At 40.3% G+C, this 18,967-nt stretch overlaps 1 protein-coding gene across 7 annotated transcripts in view; it reads left to right on the top strand.

Moving 5' to 3' along the window:
* NFIA (nuclear factor I A) overlaps positions 1-18,967 on the top strand; it is a 386,822-nt gene that overhangs the window by 318,176 nt on the left and 49,679 nt on the right. For 5 of the 7 annotated variants that reach the window (XM_001157327.8, XM_063801256.1, XM_009459072.5 and 2 more), the window contains 2 exons: positions 10,000-10,178; positions 12,442-12,607. In XM_001157327.8, coding sequence (XP_001157327.1) covers positions 10,000-10,178; positions 12,442-12,607 — 345 coding nt within the window. The remainder of the gene's footprint in view (positions 1-9,999; positions 10,179-12,441; positions 12,608-18,967) is intronic. The other 2 variants (XM_054683598.2, XM_009459063.5) reach the window with 1 other exon arrangement.

Raw genomic sequence — 18,967 nt, 5'->3', positions numbered from 1 at the left:
CCTACTATGAATGAGGGACCTGTGTACATTAATTCTAATCCTCAGAAAAGCCTTTCAAATTGCGCTATTCTTTCTTACCCCCCTCTGCCCCACCCAAGACAGAGTCTTGCTCTGTTGCCCAGGCTGGAGTGCAGTGGCACGATCTTGGCTCACTGCAACCTCTGCCTTCCATGTTCAAGCAATTCTCCTACCTCAGCCTCCTGAGTATCTGGGACTACAGGTACACGCCACCATGCCTGGCTAATTTTTTGTATTTTTAGTAGAGATGGGGTTTCACCATGTTGACCAGGCTGGTCTCAAACTCCTGACCTTGTGATCTGCCTGCCTTAGCCTCCCAAAGTGCTGGGATTACAGGTGTGAGCCACCATGCCTGACCAGTTGCTGCTACTATTTAAAGATAAGAAATTTAAAGATAAGAAACTGTAGGTTTGGAAATGTTAAATAATTTTGCCCAGATTAACACAGGGAGTGAATGATTTTACAACCAGAAGAGTCAAGCTCATTTTGTAGTAGAGGACACTAAGGAATATAGGAGGCTGGCGTCTTGCTAGTCAATACCCAAGCTGACATGAAAACTTGGTACCCTGACTTTAATCACTAGACTGATTATTCTGTTGCTTATTCCATTCCTTGTGTGAAATTTACCCACAGTAGGATTAATCCTCAAATCCTATGGGGTGAATTCAGGAAGATACTTCAAGTTCAGGAGGATACCTTGAAAGTAGTCTTTGGCTGGGAGCGGTGGCTCACACCTGTAATCCCAACATGTTGGGAGACCAAGGCAGGCGGATCATTTGAGTTCAGGAGTTTGCAACCAGCCTGGGTGACAATGAAACCCCATCTCTACTAAAAATATAAAAATTAGCCGAGCGTGGTGGCACATGCTTGCAGTCTCAGCCACTTGGGAGGCTGAGGTGGGAGGATGGCTTGAGCCTGGGAAGCAGAGGTTGCAGTGAACCTAGATTGCATCACTGCCCTCCAGCCTGGGCGACAGAGCAAAACCCTGTCTCAGAGAGAGAGAGAGAGAGAAAAGTAGCCTATGCTTTAGTAATCATGTTGCACAGAAATAGAGGCTTCCATTTCAGTATAAATCTGACAATTTGGTGGAGAGAAATGCTGCAAAATAACCCATGGCTTTATGTTTGTTATGAGATTTGCTTTTCTGTCTGCTTATTTTCTGTGTGTGTGTGTGTGTGTGTGTGTTTTTTTTAATGCAGGAAAAGACTTGCAACAGCCTAGATCCAGCACTTGGTCGTTATGCAAGAAGCATCTGCATGGATCTTGTTTTTTGAAGTCCTCTTTCACAGGACTGCAGTTTGTAATTCCATTTCACTTCCAACAGGTCATTGGATGATTCCCTCCCTTTTTCTGTTAATCTCTGGAATCATCCAATCTATGGTGGTTAGTTTTCTTCTCAAGTAATTGTTTTGATTTGTTTTTCATTCTTCATTTAGTCTCATAGTAGTATCGCTTACATGTTACGTAAAAGTTCAAGTTCCCTTCATGTAACTGGATTCTTGTCAACTTTGCCTATTAAACCATCACTCTAAATATTTCCAATAATCACAGCTGTTGCGTGGCGTTTGAACACATTTCACATCAGCCATCATGGAAGCTTAGGCAATTAGTGTGAGAATATGGTCAATTTGGATTCAAAGAGGCCCTGTCAGGACAAAGGCTGGGGCTGTATTTCACAGAGCTTAAAGTAGCACACTCAGGGTTTTTTAAACTCTAAATATTACAGTCTCCCCAAAGCCAAAGTATCTTAAAGACTGAGTCTAGATATACCGTACAACTTAATATCCCATAAACATTTTTAAAATCATTTGTTTTAAAAGCCTTCCTTATTTCAATTTTTAGATTTTAATTTTATTTTTATGGATCAGTTGTACTATTTGTAAATGTAATCCCAGAGACTGAATTCTATACATCCACTAGAGCTTAAACTAGATGAGCTTCAGAGAGTATTTAGTCCAAGCTGCTTATTGTGAGAAGAGAGACCTAGGGAGAGAGAAGCCACCCACATTTATAATATGCCAGGTAGTGGCAGAAACTAAGTTAAAACCCAAGTCTCTTTATCTAGTCTGAAAATATTCCTAAAAAATGCCCTAGATCTTCTGAAAAGCATTTGTTTTTGTTACTGTTTTTTTGTTTGTTGGTTGGTTTTTTAGATATAGGGTCTTGCTCTGTCACCCAGGCTAGAGTGCAGTGGTGTGATCATGGCTCACTGCAGCCTCAAACTCCTGGGCTTAAGCAATCCTCCCACCTCAGCCTCCAAGTAGCTGGAATTACAGGCACCTGCCACCACACCTGGCTACATTTTTAAAATTTTTTGTAGAGATGAAATCTCACTGTGTTGCCCAGGGTGGTCTCAAACTCCTGGGCTCGAGTGATTCTCCCGCCTCAGCCTTCTGAGTAGCTGGGGTTACAGGTGTGAGCCATCCCACCCAGCCGAAAAGTATTTCTAGTAGTCAATATGTATTAGATTTCTGATAAGCAAACTCCCAATAACTAACACGATGGGACTTTCAAGGGAAATGATAGAGATTTCCACTGTTTCCATGTTTTGGGAGGCCGTGGGGAGGCCATGCTCAGATTGTGGTGCGGTCAGAAATGTGCCTGGGGGCCAGGCACAGTGGCCTGTAATCCTAGCACTTGGGGAGGCCGAGACAGGTAGATTGCCTGAGCTCAGGAGTTCAAGACCACGCTGGGAAACATGGTGAAACCCCGTCCCTACTAAGAAAATTCAAAAATTAGCCGAGTGTGATGGCAGGCACCTGTAGTCCCAGCTACTCAGGAGGCTAAGGCAGGAGAATTGCTTGAACCCAGAAGGCGGAGGTTGCAGTGAGCCGAGATTGTGCCACTGCACTCCATCCTAGGTGGCAGAGTGAGATTCTGTCTCCAAAAAAAAAAAATAATAATAATAATGCCCGGTTGGCAGGGGCCTACATGGTGAAGAGGGAGGTCAGTATGGACACTCAAGGATTGTAGGTCTAAGTGAAAAATAGCATCTAAAGGGAGATGGCCCCATAGTTCTAAGCTTCTGGGTTAAATCTCACAGTCTGAAATTTAAGTAAAGGCAGGAATTCACAGTATGTTTGGTCAGCAAAGACTCTTTATTTGTCTAGGTCTTTAAAGAACTTTTTTCTTTACTTAGATATCTATGGTATCTATGATTATTAGGTCAAGATTGTTGCTACTGCTGTTGTTGCTTTTACTTTTCATTTTGTTGTTTGTGGAATTATTTTCAAGGCCCTCATGTCATATCCATGCTGATAGTATGTACTATTTTATCAATATTTATGTACTTTTTTGTCCAAGAGACAGGCGAGCAACAAGTACCTCTTGTTCCACCACTCCTTTCTTTCATGTATTCTACAATCAGAACAGGTCCTAGCACACAGGAGCAAATTTCAATGTATTCATTGCCTATCCCATTCTTGTCTATGGTAGTACTATCATACTACAAAAGAAGCTATTGATCACTTAATTGTGTGATCAGAAACTGTGCCGTGTGCCTTATATACATTGTCTCATTTAGTCTTCACAACAGCGCTATGAGGTATTATTAGCCCCATTATACAGATGCCAAAACTGAGTTGTAGAGAAGCTCAGCAACCTGAAGCATAGCTCGTGATAGAGCTTAGAATTTAAACTCATGTCTATCTGACTCCAAAGCCCTGGTCCTTATATTATACTGCACTGCTTTTCTGAGTCATATGTTTAACTTAGAATTATATACACACACACACGGATGTGGTCAGCCAGCACAGACCAAGGCATATTAAGTAATGGTGAAGACAGACAATCAAAAGGCTACCATGGAGAGTTAATGAGATATCAAAGGTGACCAGATTGCTTTCTGAGGTGGAATTAGTAGTGATTGTCAGGGGTCTGACTCGTAGAGCACAGCAGGTGCTTGGAGAGTGAACAAGAATTTTGTGGGTCTACACCAGGGACTGGAAAACTATGGCTGGGCCCGCAGGTCCAATAGCCCTTTGCCTGTATTTGAAAATAAACTTTTATTGGAACACAGCCACTCTCATTTGTTTATGTAATGTCTGTGACTGCTTCTGCACTGTAGCAGCGGAGTTGAGCAGTTGCAACAGAGACCATATAGCCTGCAAAGTCTAAACTATTTATTATCTGGTCTTTACAGAAAATGTTTGCCAACTCCTGGTCTAGCCAGAGCCTTGAGCAACAAAGGTCTTGAAGTAGCTAAAATTGATCTAGATAAAAATTTTAAAAGACTTTGGCCTTCTGTTTTCTTGTGTGGGTCTTTTTCTTTCTGTTTTTCCAAAAGACATTAGAATTTGATCTCTTAGAAAATCCCCTCAATTCAAATGGAATAGACTCTATCAACCATCTTGGAAACTAACCGTGGCATAAAGTTACTTTGTCTGGTAGCAGTAATACAAAAACACTGGTGTTTTGCAAGCTGTCAAGCAATGTCATATATTTCTCTCAATTGACATATCCGGGTCCTTTCACGTGCATCTTCGTGATGTTAAAAGATATGTACCATATGTTTTGAAAAACCTTGGCTCACCTCGAGTCAAAAGCTTTGTTATTTAGAAAAGGCATCACCTCTTAAAGGTTTGAAAAGCATTGCCAATTCTTCTTTGCTGTGTCTCTGTTAAGATAAATCCCATAACTCCAAACTTCTCAGCTTTCATCAATGGCAGGCCTGATTCATGCATGATTTATAAATTAGGGCTATGGACCATTAAGATAGATTTCTCAGCTTTAGGTGGGGTATAATGGTGTTATATAGTGTGGTTTTGAATTTCTGAAGAAGCAAGATACGTAGTAGTTGACAACCCCAGCCATTTTTATGTTCTATTTACCCTTATGGAAAGCTTCTTTTGTTTTTTAAGTGGGATTTTTTTCTTCGATTTTCTTTTCCTTTTGAAGCTTTGCCGTATTACAAATTTTTACTTCTAATTATGAGTAGTCAAGAGTTCTTAATGCCACCCTTACTCTATGGAAATGGAAACTTTCATCTAAAGAACATCTTATTTCTGAAAACAGATAAGAAGGTTTTTCTTATAATGGCGCTAACAGAGAAAAACTGTTTGGAATCTCACCTGTTGCCACTGCCTTTGTATTCATTAACACTAAGACTGTGAAGTTTTGCAGATGCCAGGGCTCAGGAGTGATTATTCACTCTTGTGAGGGAAGAAGCCTGTATATAACACTGCCTTAAGAGCACACTGCGCCTGAAGGAGGATTAGATTTTATTGTTTGTGTTGCTGTCTTGACAGCTTTTCTTTGGAGCCTCCCATAGAAGAGAGACTGGGATTTAAAGGCTGATGCCAGAAAGCAAAAGCTAACGTGAAAAGAATCCAAGTCTCTGTCCAGTGTGTGAGAATCTGCAACGGTTCATGGACAAGGAATAAAGCAATTAAGGCAATGTCAGGGTTATAATACAGAAGAACATATTTCAACCCATAAAATTTTGGTTTGAGGGAAAATGTGTGAGAGTTATTAGAGTTCTTGGAGGTTGAGCTTGAGAAAAACTACTGGAAATACTAAGAGATTACTTTCTTCTTCTATCTCTTTTTCTTCCCTAAGACTTATAAAAGCAGAAAAATGCAAGATTCCAAGCTTGTCTGGACACAGCTCCCTGATACCATCCTATTTCATATGGCCCACGCTTAGATTTTCTAACTAGTTCTGACTCCTCTTAAGAGCACTCTTATGTGTCTACAAGTCCTCCTCCCCATAGTGGACTCTCAGACCAAGAATCACTGGTTGTATTATAGAAGTCTCGCACCATATCCAATAATACAATAATGATCTTGACCTTCTCCTTTCTCAGTCTTAATAAATTCTGCTTTTAACGGAAGAAGCATTTTTGAGTTAAACATGTATATGTATTTTTTCAATTGTTTGAATTTTTAACTTTTTCTCCTTTAAACTAAAACCAAGAGAGGATTTTTAAGAACTGGTGGGCTGCTGGACTGGTGGGGAGGGAATGAACAAGTAAACCAACCTGACTGACCTGCTTTTGTTTTTTAAAGTATCCAGTAATATGATCATTTTGTAATAAATAGCTGAGTATTACACCCTTTGGGAAATTGTGGCTTTCTGTTTCTTTTCGTTGTGGCTACTTTGTTCAGGATGTATAGGCAGTGCCATTGCAGCCAAAGAAACCTGATCAAATTTCCTTCCTTCCCATCTTATTTATATTCTTTGTGAAAAGCCCAAACAGTTGTTTTAAACAAGTCTGGCCACTCGTTAAAGTTTAAACTAGTAGTGAGATCCATCAGGAGTGAAGTGTTTCTGACACTCTCTGCTGCTCCTGGCCTAGGGTACTAAGAGTATTAGATGCCGGAAGCAGCCAATTTTGTAGTGTCTTTTAATACACAAAATTGTATTAACATCAATGTGGATACAGATGGATGCACTGCAATAAACTGTAACCACTTGAGAAAAGCCTTTATTGACTCTCAAGTAAATAATGCACATTTTAAAGGATCTAAATATGCATTTACATAATGTGCTATAATTTTTTATGGTGTCAACTACTCACACACACACATCCATAAGACATGTTTTTCTTCGTCAAAAATCTGGACTCATACCATTCTTCGTGCATTCCATTAGCATCATGCCAAATTCATAATGGTAGTTTTTTTCTATAAAGCCTGATCTGGCCATCTCAAAATATAGTTGATGAATTTTACTCTTTAATTGATTTAACCCCAGTGGCTCTTTCTAAAATGATTTGAGACAAATAAAAACTTAGGTACAGTAAAAACATCCAAGATGAAGAGAGAAAACAAGAAATAGGAGAGAAGAAAAACAAAGTTAGGCAGGCATTGATGAAATCTTAATTCTGAGTTTCAGTGGGTTTCATTGTCTGGTAGAAGAGGAATAGCAGGTTATCCAGAGAAATAGCATCTATTTAATAATAATTACTAGAGCTTTGTGATGTCAGTAACGTAACTATTTTCTGTTTGAAGAAATGAAGGTTCAGGATCTCGAATGATTTCTCTCCAGTTGCACAGTGAACTGATGACTGAACCAGAAAGTCCAAAGCATGAGAAAGTAAGGGTTGCAAAGGATGACCCTTTAAAATGCAGACTCAGCAATTGCCCAATTTGAAACTACAGGCTAAATGATTTCCTGGTATTAATTAAGAATTAATTGATTCTTATAAATCAGTCATTGTAGAATTAATTCCATATAGTACCATATGTTCTTGTGTTTGTGTTAAACTCTATTCCACAGGGAAATGGTGAATAGATTGTTTTTAGTAAAATAAAAAATGAAGGTCTAAATTTAAGTTGCTAATGATTGTCTTTTACGTATTTAACAACAACAACAAAATGAGGGAAAGGATGTTTATAACAGTTAATGGGGAGATGACAGGGTGCTTTTGAGTTATTTCTTCTATCTCATTTCTTTAAAGATCAGTTCTGCTTGATCTTTGCTCAAGTGCATTTCTTTTTTGGGCAGCATTCTCTGTAGGCCACCGTGATTTCATAATCTAACAATTACCCATCACTTTCCATTGAGCACTTGAGGCAGCGGCACTTTGTCTTCAAGGTCAGCCTACCAGGGGCTCTTGTCAGCAGAATTGGCACCTTTGTGTTTGGCATCCTGCAAAAGTTGAGTGTTTCGTTTTGTTAGGCTCAGTATATTCTCAGCCTAGTTTGGGAAATATCACGTTCTGTCCTTAACTAGTGACTATTCCATCAGACGCAGGGTACCGAGTACAAGTTTTTTGCCACCAGCAAGGAGGACTGTACCATGTTGGATGAAAAAATTCCTTTGATTCTTTAAAGCCAATGGCATAATTTGCAGAGTAAGAGATGACCAGAGCCATTTAACTTTTTAGCTTGTGGGTTTTAACAAGCAACAACAATAGATCCCAAGATTTATCATTCATTGCAAGAAGTCCTAAGTTTTACTCATTTTTCTTTTCTTTTTTTTTTTTTTTTTTTTTGAGACGGAGTCTCCCTCTGTCGCCCAGGCTAGAGTGCAGTGGCGTGATCTCGGCTCATTGCAAGATCCGCCTCGCAGGTTCATGCCATTCTCCTGCCTCAGCCTTTGGAGTAGCTGGAACTACAGGCACCCGCCACCACACCTGGCTAATTTTTTTGTATTTTTAGTAGAGATGGGGTTTCACCGTGTTACCCAGGGTGGTCTCAATCTCCTAACCTCATGATCCGCCTGCCTCGGCCTCCCAAATTGCTGGGATTACAGGCATGAGCCACCGTACCAGGCCAGTTTTACCGATTTTTCTAAAAGCTCCCTGGCTCTTGACCAGGTGGAGAAACCAAGTTTTGGTTTTAGCAAATTTTATTCTATGTTTAACGGTATGATTATCTTATTAACCTCTGTATATTCAGTCATTCACTGCACATTCAACAAATATTTATTGAGTGCCAGACTCAGTTCTGGGGATATTGCAGTGGGTTGAAAAGGTATTTACGAAGATGGAGAAGGCTGGGAGAAGTGTAAGCTTGAGAGGAGAAGGTAATAAAAATTCTGATTCAAATAGGTTATGTTTGAGACATCCTCAATTGTATGACCGATGGCAAAATTTCATCTGTTTTGGCTCAGATTTGTTTCTTGAGCCCATAGTAGGAGCCTATGAATATTTATTGGGCAGATTAAAGATTGCATAAATTAAAGGGTTGCACCAGACCACCTGCAAGACATGGATTGGAAAGTTGCTTCCACTCCAATCGCCCATTTCCAGTCTTTTTGAAAACTACAGATGTCACTCTGAACCCCATAGCATGAGCCATTTCAGTCATTAGTCAGAAAGTGCCCCAATCATGAGGAGATCCCGGTAGGGAACAAAGAACCTATGCCCAGCAACTAATACAGATGCATTCTTTTTCACAGCCTTTAGCCATGCAAGTGGGATAGTGGTAGAAGTGGTGGCCTGTCTTACTGGGTTTCTCTTCAGTATTATGAGTCATTCTTGGTATTGGAAAGGTCTTATTTTCCAAAATGTGGACATTCCTGTGATTTTTAGTTTAAAGATTTAAACCGAAGAAAGGAAAGATAAATACTTTCATCTCCTCTAATTTGGGAGAGGTTTCTCTGGCTCTCATTGAGAAGCAAGAGCTGCTATCTTGGCTTGACTTGGTTTGAATATCTGCAACCTTCCCATGCACTGCTCTTATCCTCCAGCCAGTTTTATCAATCATCCTTCTAATTCAAGGGCAAAAGTTCTCTTAGAGAGGTTATTAGGCACCTCACATAAGTTTTTTTAATCTAATGTAATCTTCTTGTTCACATGAAATTTACCAGGGTTCAAATGTAAGGGAGTAGTAGTTGTCTGAGTCTTTTATCAGTTTTTATGGGCACAGGGCCAACATTTTAGCAGGGGTCACTGCCTGCTTACCCTGTGGGTTCCCCTGCTGTAACATATATGCATTTCTGAGTTTGTCTTTGAAATGGCATCTGAAGGCGACATAAACCATCCGTGTAAAGTGAGGCACCCAAATTGCATGGGTTCATTAAGTGATCATTTACTACATACTTCAAAAAATTTTCATCCTGAATTAGTCCCTAGAAATTTCCTTGAAAGGGGTATAAGAGCTTTAACAATGAATTATTGTCTATGGATAGCTCAGCGTGAAAGGGGATCCATATGTGCAAACTAGAATTTGTCATATGTAATGTCAGTTAAGTCAGGTCTAATCTACCAAATACATTTTTTATTGCTTGCTTCATTAAAAAGGCTCTTAAGGTAATGAATAATCTTCAGCCTCACCAAGGATTATTAATGCCTTTATAACTCATGTCCACTGAAAATAGAAAGACAGCTTGAAACTCTACCCTAATCTAACCTCCGTGTTTGTCTTAGAGCCTTAAGGAAGAAAATCTGTCAGACCTATCCAGTGTTAAATTCAGTCACATGAGCAATATTGTGAATCGGGCCAGGAAGAGAAATAAAGGAGGAAGTTGAATCGGGTTCAGCTATGACAAAGCAGGTCTTTCTTTTCATAACCCTGATGTTTTCTTTTCCTGCAGCAAGTCCGCATGCAACACCATCGACTCTTCATTTCCCGACATCACCCATTATCCAGCAGCCTGGGCCTTACTTCTCACACCCAGCCATCCGCTATCACCCTCAGGAGACACTGAAAGAATTTGTCCAACTTGTCTGCCCTGATGCTGGTCAGCAGGCTGGACAGGTGGGGTTCCTCAATGTAAGGAAACCTCTTTTTTTCCATTTCTTTAGAAATGTTAGCCGAATATAAAAATAACAAGGGGAGACCTTATGATCATGTGACATTGTGCTCTAATGTTGTGCTGACTGACTGCAGGCAAATGTCATATTTATTCTAGATTGTGGGAAAGTTAACTTGGTCTAAGAGTGATTAGTCAGGGTTTAAAAACAGTGTTTGTGTTAAGTTTGCAACTGTCAAGTTTATGGATATAAATCAGCTCAAGGGTGAACTATATAACCTTCTAAGTTCTGTGGGCTGATCATTCCACCTCATGCATTCTAACCCCAGGGCTCATACAGTTAACAAAATAGAAAGACCAAATAGTTTTAAATAATGATTTGGGGTGGTAGAGAGAGGTAGGGAGATGAAGGGGACAGATGTTTCAGATCAACGAAGTTGATATTTTTGAAAAATACAGTCTTGTAACACTTTAGATCAAGTTGACCAGTACTTGAACTCAAGATGCTAAAAGTACAGTTTATTATGGTTTGTTATTTCTGCAAGTCATTATCTTTCCCACTTATCTTGGTATAAAGCTAAACAGTGTTCAATAGCTTCACATGAATGTTTTTATTTTTCCTCAAATAAACCAAATAATCACAATTTGAAATGGCATTCCAAATGTAAAAGTGATTTTTAAAAATCAGAAATTTTATTTCAAATATAGGATTAGATGTTTACAGTGGAAAGCTGTATCCCAAGGCCAATAATAATAAACAATGACCAGCATAAAGCCAAATTTGATTTTCCTTTTCTACTAATAACTGTGCATGAAGTCACAGATTAGCCATAATTATTACTGGCCAATTTAGGATAGTATGTCACACCATCCTGTCACCGATTTTTTTTCACTTGCAGAAATACCTGATTCTGCATATCTGCGCCAGAACAGGCAGCTTTGACTAATGTCTGGTGATGTGTTAGCAGATACATTTCTGTCTAGACAACAAATCAATATGGTGCCTCTTTTCTTTTTGCTTGTATATTCATTTGCTTGGCTTATTCTAAAGCATTCACTTATGGACTCTCAGCCCACTCAGAAATAACGCAAAGGCAAGGTTGCTGGCAAGAAAGCACAGCGTTCTGATCGTCAGACGAGGTAGTCTTTGAGGAGCAATACTAAATATATAAGTAAATGTTGATGGGGGAGTGAGACTGCCTCTGTAGAATTATTAAGCTTAAATGTAAAAGCCTGGGACAGCAGAATCTCCTTCAACCGAATTTTGATTGGGGACTAAATGTGAACTGTTGTCGTTGGTTGAATAGAGGCCTCTTGGGAAACAGTGAAAAAACTGAGCTGATCACCAGCATCAAGCATCTGACTTCTAAATTTTTAACCATTTTTGTAATAGTCCTGACACCCTATATAACTGTCAAATGCCCAGTTTTGCATTTTGATCAAAATTTTATAGGACTTAAGGCAGGTCTCTTCATGAAACTATTTTGAAAAAATTGAAAATAAAATGGGTTTTATTGCTCTCTTTAGAGGGGAATTTTTTGTTAAAGAGCTGTTATTTGGTTGTTTTAACATCAGGCAGCAAAATAAATATGACTCTTATGGCATATGCTTATATAATTTAAATCAAAATTAGAAGTGATATTTTTCCCTAGCAGACTTCTGACAGCTGAGTTCTAAAGTTTCTGTGCCTGATGTTATACAATATGTGAACAAAATTTTCTATGTTCACTTAACACATTTATTAAATGTTATATAATATCAACTTTGAAGAGTGAAAATAAAATATTACTTTTTTATCTCAAGTGCATATTTAGGAAACTTTATTCTATCTATGTAAAGAAACATAGTGGAATAATGCCACAGTCCATAAAACACTTAGATATTAAATATTTAATAATCATGAGAAAGATAATGAAGGTAGCAGTTAATACAGAAAAATACAAAAGATTCCAAGCAAAAGTTGGTTACTCAGGGGACAAATCCAAAGTGATGATTGGCAGGTGATTTTATGAAACCAGATGCAAAGAAGGACAATGTAGTTCAAGAGATAAGTTTAGGATGCATGGAGCACATGCAGCTAAGAGTACTTTTGTGAAATGCCTTAAGAACAGAACCCAACAATGGACATTTCCATATGGGCTTATGGAAGAATTCAAGCAGCTAGATACTTAGTAATTTACATTAAAGGTGCCTGATGAATATTTTGTTTTCAGAAGCAGCTAATGGTTGCTGTCTCTTTCTTCTTTTTCTTGTATGTGTGTTTTCTGCCCCCCACCCTCACAGCCCAATGGGAGCAGCCAAGGCAAGGTGCACAACCCATTCCTTCCCACCCCAATGTTGCCACCGCCACCGCCACCACCGATGGCCAGGCCTGTGCCTCTGCCGGTGCCAGACACAAAGCCTCCAACCACGTCAACAGAAGGAGGTGCAGCCTCCCCCACGTCACCAAGTAAGTATGGCTGCGACAAGGCGCCGGTCACTTCTAAAGCTGTATGCACTGGAATCCACACTTAGGCTTTGTCCCTCGCTGTATAGGCTCTAGAAAGAGGCACAGATCCCCAGTGATGTTGTAGCATGAGTTTGCCAGACCGAGAATCAAAGTGAACATGACTCTTGGGTACTCCACCAGATGAGGAAAACACTGGGTGTTGGGTGGATGAGATGGTGTAGCTACATACCTAGGACTGAAGTCAAGTTATGAGCTATTACATTTTGTGTATTATTTGAGGGATTTCAAATGCTATTCCCATCATCAAGCAGCAGCTACTTACATGGATTCTGCTTAGAAAAACTTCCTCATTCTTACAGACAGCCCTGCCTTCCAGGAACTTGAAGTCTAAGAGAAATGTACTTGAAAGTTATATACCTCATACATCAAATAGGAGAAAATGTCTAGATCAAAGCATCAACTCAAAGGTGTGTACACTGACCATTCGCTGAGAGTAAGAGCCTGGCAGAAGATCAACACTAGTAGCCCTGGCAGTCGCATGGTGAGGTTTGGCAGAGGTTGGGGTGGGGGCTGGGGTACGGAGATAGAGGGGAGAGTAGGATGGAAGGAGGAGTGAAGTCTTGGCTCTTCTCTGAACAGTCTGAGAACATTTAATCAAAGAATATAAGATTTCACAACCCTTTTAGATGATGGGAATGATTACTTGAACTAGAGAGAGAGTAATTCTCCAGATATTCCCTGATGTTTTAGATATGGCAAGGGGATAGAAATAGTTTGAATGCACAAATGTGGCTTTTATTAGTGCCTGGAATAATGACAAAAAGAGTGATGGCTGGAGTTCCTAGGGGATGGATGCCCTAGCCTTGATAGATAGTGTGATGAGCACCTTCCCTAAAGCTGTAAAGAGGCAGCAAAGTATAAGAGAAGGATAGGAGCTGTGGCAGTGTGACCCTAAGGAAAGCCTTCAAGGGGGTTGTCAAAAGAAGTGAGACTGAGGCAAGGAATCTACAGAGGAAAGGATGTAAGAGCAGCATAGGAAAGGAGTGTTAAGGCCAAGAACTTGAACCACAGTAATAGGTGTAGAATGGAACGGGACATGGTGGGGAGTGTTTTGTAGACATAAGCATCGGGATTGGACAGTCCTCTGGATGAATACAGTGAATGAAGATTCTAGGCCTCTCAGCTTCCTTACCTTCAGTATTGGAATAATAATGATAGTGAATACAGGAGGGAAAGAGACATGAAGAAAACTGAGCCCCTGTTTATGCCATGTTCATAGAATTTGATTCTGGGGGCACGGAATCCAGATGGCTAGAGGCCCTCATGGACACATCAGAGAGTGAGCTTTGGGTTATCCAGTATTTATGCATTTTGATAATATATGCAGAAATGAGCAGCACTGTGCATGGATTCTGTATCAATAGCCAAAAGATTGAAGGTTCAGGGGCAATCTAGGGAAGACCTACTTCTCTTGGTAAGAGGTGATTCAACACTTGTCAACAAAGGAGAAAACCCTCAGTGTCCAATGACAGAGAAGCAAGCTGGGCTTGGCCCATGGATCTTAGAAGCTCAGCTTAGAAGGAAAGCCTCTGCTTCTCAGAGGTTTGAGGCTTGTTCAAAGATGTCACATAAATACACAATAAGTGCCCTGCTAGTTGTGTATTTATGTAACATCTTTAAACAAGTCAGAGAAATAACTGCCCCCAGACTCTACTTACATCTGTTCCTTGAGGATGTTGGCTTACAGATTATGCCTACTGTGCCCTGTCCATGCCTCTGCATACCATTTTCTGCTCGTCTTCTCTCTGTCTGTGCAGGACATTGCCACAGTCTTTTAAAAGCTGCATAGTAATATGCAATCAATTCCATGGAAACAGCTCCTCACCTCCACTCTCAATGGCTCGTGTGTCCTAATGAGTTTTTCAGTAATGGGAATGAGGCTCTGCTGAGGCACAGCAGAAGAGTGGAAATAGTAATGTGTGGCTGTTCAAGTCTAAAGGATGGGGGCTCAAATGCCCACCTTTCAAATTACTAACTGTGTTTCTCTTTGAATCAATTTCCTCTTCTATAAAATGTAGATGATAATATCTACCTGGCATGTTTGTTTTGAGATCAGTTCTGATCATTGGAGTATTTTATTATCTGCCCAAACTCTTACATAGTGGAAGGCTCCAGGCTTGGGTAATGGTAAAATATATCTGTAGGACTTGGAGAAGCTACTCAACCCCTAAATTGAGTTGATGCCTTTGGGTCCACAGTTCTGGACTCCACTCCGTGGATTGAACCAAGTGCTATGTATAAGATGATACCTATCATCCTCTTGTGCCCAGCCTCAAGCATCTTGTCAGCACTAAGGGGCAAAGGGCAGAAGGAGTCTTGGCAGATCCAACTCATATGGTTGCATGTTAGAGCAGCACTTAAGATTTGGGGTGGGGTGGGGGAGAGAGAATATCAGGAGAAAGAGTCCCAGAGCTTGATACAGATAATTTGATACTTACTTTTTGAATCATGGGATTCTAGAAATATAGACAAAACAAAATGTTCTACTGATGACACAGAAAGGTTTTTATCATCATTCATTTTAGCCCTTGTTCAGCTAAAGGCTTTTCTAGGGTATGATGAATTCATAGTAATATGTAGTTTCACAGCATACTATTGCTTACCATTTTCTGCTTTCTTAACAAGATGGTGTTAGGCTGGGAGAGCTGTAATTTATAGCGTAGGAGAAGCCTTTCAAATTAAAAATCTTGAAGCCCACTCATCCTTATTTGGAGGGGATTTAAGGGCCCTCATTTTAAAATATCCTCTCCCATGCCCTGATTTCTAAACCAATTGATAAATAAAATATTTTTTTAAATCAGAAGACAAAATATCACCTTTATTATGAGAGAATTTAGTTTATAACTGTGGGCAGGGCACTTCCTAACACTGAACCCCCAATTACATCGTCATAGCTACCAGGTCACTGGCAGGGCTAGACCACAGCAGCCCTTCCTACATATGGTCCGCCCTAGCCTGTAAAGCTGATGGCATGAAGCTGCGGGTGGCAGTGTGCTTCCCACCAGCACCTGTCCCCGAAGAGGAAGAGACAGGGTGGGGTGGTAGGGACTAGTCATGTCCAGTTTTTCCTTTGAAGCTCTTACAACCTAGAGAGTAATAGGTGAGAGGGTGGAGAGAAGCCAAGAGTAGATGGAAGGGAATAAATATCAGGAGTGAAGTAGCTTCTCCCTCCCTTAACATTCATCTTTGATGACTGCCTTTTTCATTCATTTATTCAGCCTGCACCTATCAGGCATCTATGACACGGCATGGCTGTGTTAGTGCGTGGGATTCAGAGATGATGGATCCCTGCTCTCAAGAAATGGGGATCTATTGAGGGAAAGGTAAACAGGCAGTTTACACAGGATGACACTGGGATAAAGGTGTGTATAGGTGCCATGTGAAGACATGGGAGGGAGTTTGGTCCAGTGTGGGCCTCCAGGTAAAGGTATTTTAGAGGAGTTGACTTCTAAGCTGTTTAGTAGGGATGACATCCTGGTGCCTTAAGAGAAGATAGAACTTTTCTTCTGAAACCAGCTGGGGGGCCTAAAATTGGATTACCACTAGATAAAAATGTAGGGCAAAACTATAGTTTCAGAAATCAGGTGCTTTCTTAGAAATTAAACACACAGGTTGAGTGGATTCTGTTTATCTTGTCAGCTTATGAGAGCTCAACTTTAGCAAGAAGGAGCATCATGACAGGGTATTCAGTACATGTGCTCAGCATCCCAACAGTTTGATGTCTGAAATGGAGGCTGTTCTCAAAAATGTAAACTGTATGATGTAAAACAGCCTTTTCTATTTAGGAGTTTGAGATGACTTGCAATAAAATACAATTCTAAAAATAAATATAGGGACTGGGCTTCGTGGCTCACACCTGTAGACCCAGCACTTTGGGAGGCCTAGGAGGCAGGGCAGATTGCTTGAGCTCAGGAGTTCGAGACCAGCCTGGGCAATGTGGTGAAACCCCATCTCTACAAAAAATACAAAAATTAGCTGGGCGTGGTGGCGTGCACCCGTAGTTTCAGCTACTTGGGAGGCTGAGGCAGGAAAAATGCTTGAGCCTAGGAGGTCGAGGCTGCAGTGAACCAAGATCACTCCACTGCATTCCAGCCTGGGTGACAGAGCGAGACCCTGTTTCAAAAAATATATATATAAATAAATAAATATAAAAGTAGGAAAATATGCCAAGTGTCTGCTGTATTATCAGCTTTTCTAGACCTCAACTCCCTTATGTGTTGATGGAATAACACTAACTGCTCTACTCACTCTCGTAGTCAGATTATCAGAACAAACAGGAGTAACAGATGTGCTGTGCTGTAGACGGTTAAAAGTCCAAGGCATCATTTTTAATATCTTCTTATAATGAAATACAAATGGATGCCAGCCTGGAGCAGAGTGTGTATTTTTTAACTAATCAGTTGCCTCTGGCACTAATACTAAACTTTGCAGCTGTGGCCAGAAAAGCAGGGGGAAGGCAGATGTGGGGGAAAAAAAATCCTGTGAAATAAATACATTTTAATGGGAAAAATCCTTACCAGTGCCCTAAGAAATAGGGAAGTGGGGGTGGGGCAAGAATAATTTTTATAATCTTGATTTGTTTGGAGAAAGATTGATAGACTGTGCCAGGTCTCTTTAGGATACTATGACAAATGGAAGCATAACCTGTAAGAGCATTTCACAACCAATGTGCTCCATTCCCACAGATTAACTACCTGTGTGGGTTTTGATACCTACTGAAAAAGACCACTTCTTTCATTTATTCAGTAAATGTTTATTGAGCATCAGCTATGTGCCAAGCACTCTTCTAGGTGCTAGGATTCAGCAGGGAATCCCTGGCCTTATGGAACTTTGATTCTAGAGAGGGAAGAAAGACAGTGAACAAAATAGTGAGTACAAAAGGTACGTAGGATATAAGATGGTGATATGTAAGTGCTACATAGGGAAATCAAGCCGAGAGGGGAGGGATGCAGCTCTAAGCAGGGTGATCAGAGGAGGGCTACTTGAGAAGGGCAAATTTGAACAAAGTCTGGACAAAGACGAGAGGGTGAGCCAGGATGCAGTAGGAGGAGAGGTTTCCAAGCAGAAGAACCAGCCAGTAGAAAGGCAGACCAATGTGGTGAGATCAGGGAATGAAAGCAGGGGGTGAGGTCAGAGTGGAGTGAGGATGCATTTGGGACCTTGGGGATGTAAATTACACCGGTTCTTATAGGCTCTTATAAGGACTTCAGCATTTACCCTGAGTGAGATGGGGCAGAGAGGTAATGCCACCTAGATTGTAATAGATACGTCCTGAAGGTTTTGTTGAAAATAGATTGTCAGGAGCAAGAATTAAAGAATTAAAGCAGGGAGTTAAAAAGCTGGATTTTTCCAATAAATAAAATGAGCGTCTTCTACATGCCAGCCAGTATTCTAGGTATAAGGGATATAAAAGTGAACAAAACAGACAAAAATCCCTTGCCCTGGTGGAGATTACATTTTAGTGGAAGGGGATAAACAATAATTAAAATATAAGTAAATTAGCGAGTTAAGGACCAGTAAGTACAATGGAGAAAACTAAAACAAGCAGGGTTGATAGGGAGGGGCACTTACTGCAATCTTCCAGGCAAGAGTTGCTAATGACCTGCACCAACATGGGAGCAATGGGGGTGATGAGAAGTAAGCGGGTTCCAGGTATATTTGAAAGGTAGAGCTGGCAAGATTTGCTGACACATTAGATGTGGGTTGAGAAGAATTGGTGATGATGCCTATGTTTATGACCTGAGCAACTAGGATAGAGTTGCCAGCAGCTGAGATGGGAAGACCACAGGAGGGGCATCTCTGGGTGAGGGGTGGAGATCAGAAGTTCGGTTTGACCAAATTATGTTTGAGATGCCTATTAGACATCTTACTGCTGGACTGATCATAATAAGCTGCCTTTCACAGCTCTTTGCAGGTGACTGGGTTTTTCTGTGTGTATCATCTCATTAAATTGAGAAGGGACTCCTTTTTGAACATGTAGTACAATGAATGAATAGACCTAAGAGTCCTGAGAACAGCTCAGGCATGGGACAAATCTTTCATTATGTTTGGGTCTGTTTGTGCTGTGGTAATTCAAAATACACAATTCTTTCTGGTAACTGTACTTTAAGTTCCAATTTTTATATTGTAGATTGGAATCAATATACTATAAAAATGGACTTTTCCAGAAAAAAATGAAGATTGGCATCATAATCTAGAAATATAATGGAAAGAGAAAAAACACTTTTGAATTATGATGGAAGATAAAACATGCATATTTTTTTAATTAAGTAGGAACACAAAAACTCAATTTAAAAATGC

Source organism: Pan troglodytes, chromosome 1, assembly GCF_028858775.2.
Source record: "Pan troglodytes isolate AG18354 chromosome 1, NHGRI_mPanTro3-v2.0_pri, whole genome shotgun sequence".
Lineage (NCBI taxonomy): Eukaryota > Metazoa > Chordata > Mammalia > Primates > Hominidae > Pan > Pan troglodytes.
Note: the sequence above shows the minus strand (reverse complement) of the source record. Positions and strands in the feature narration are given on the sequence as shown.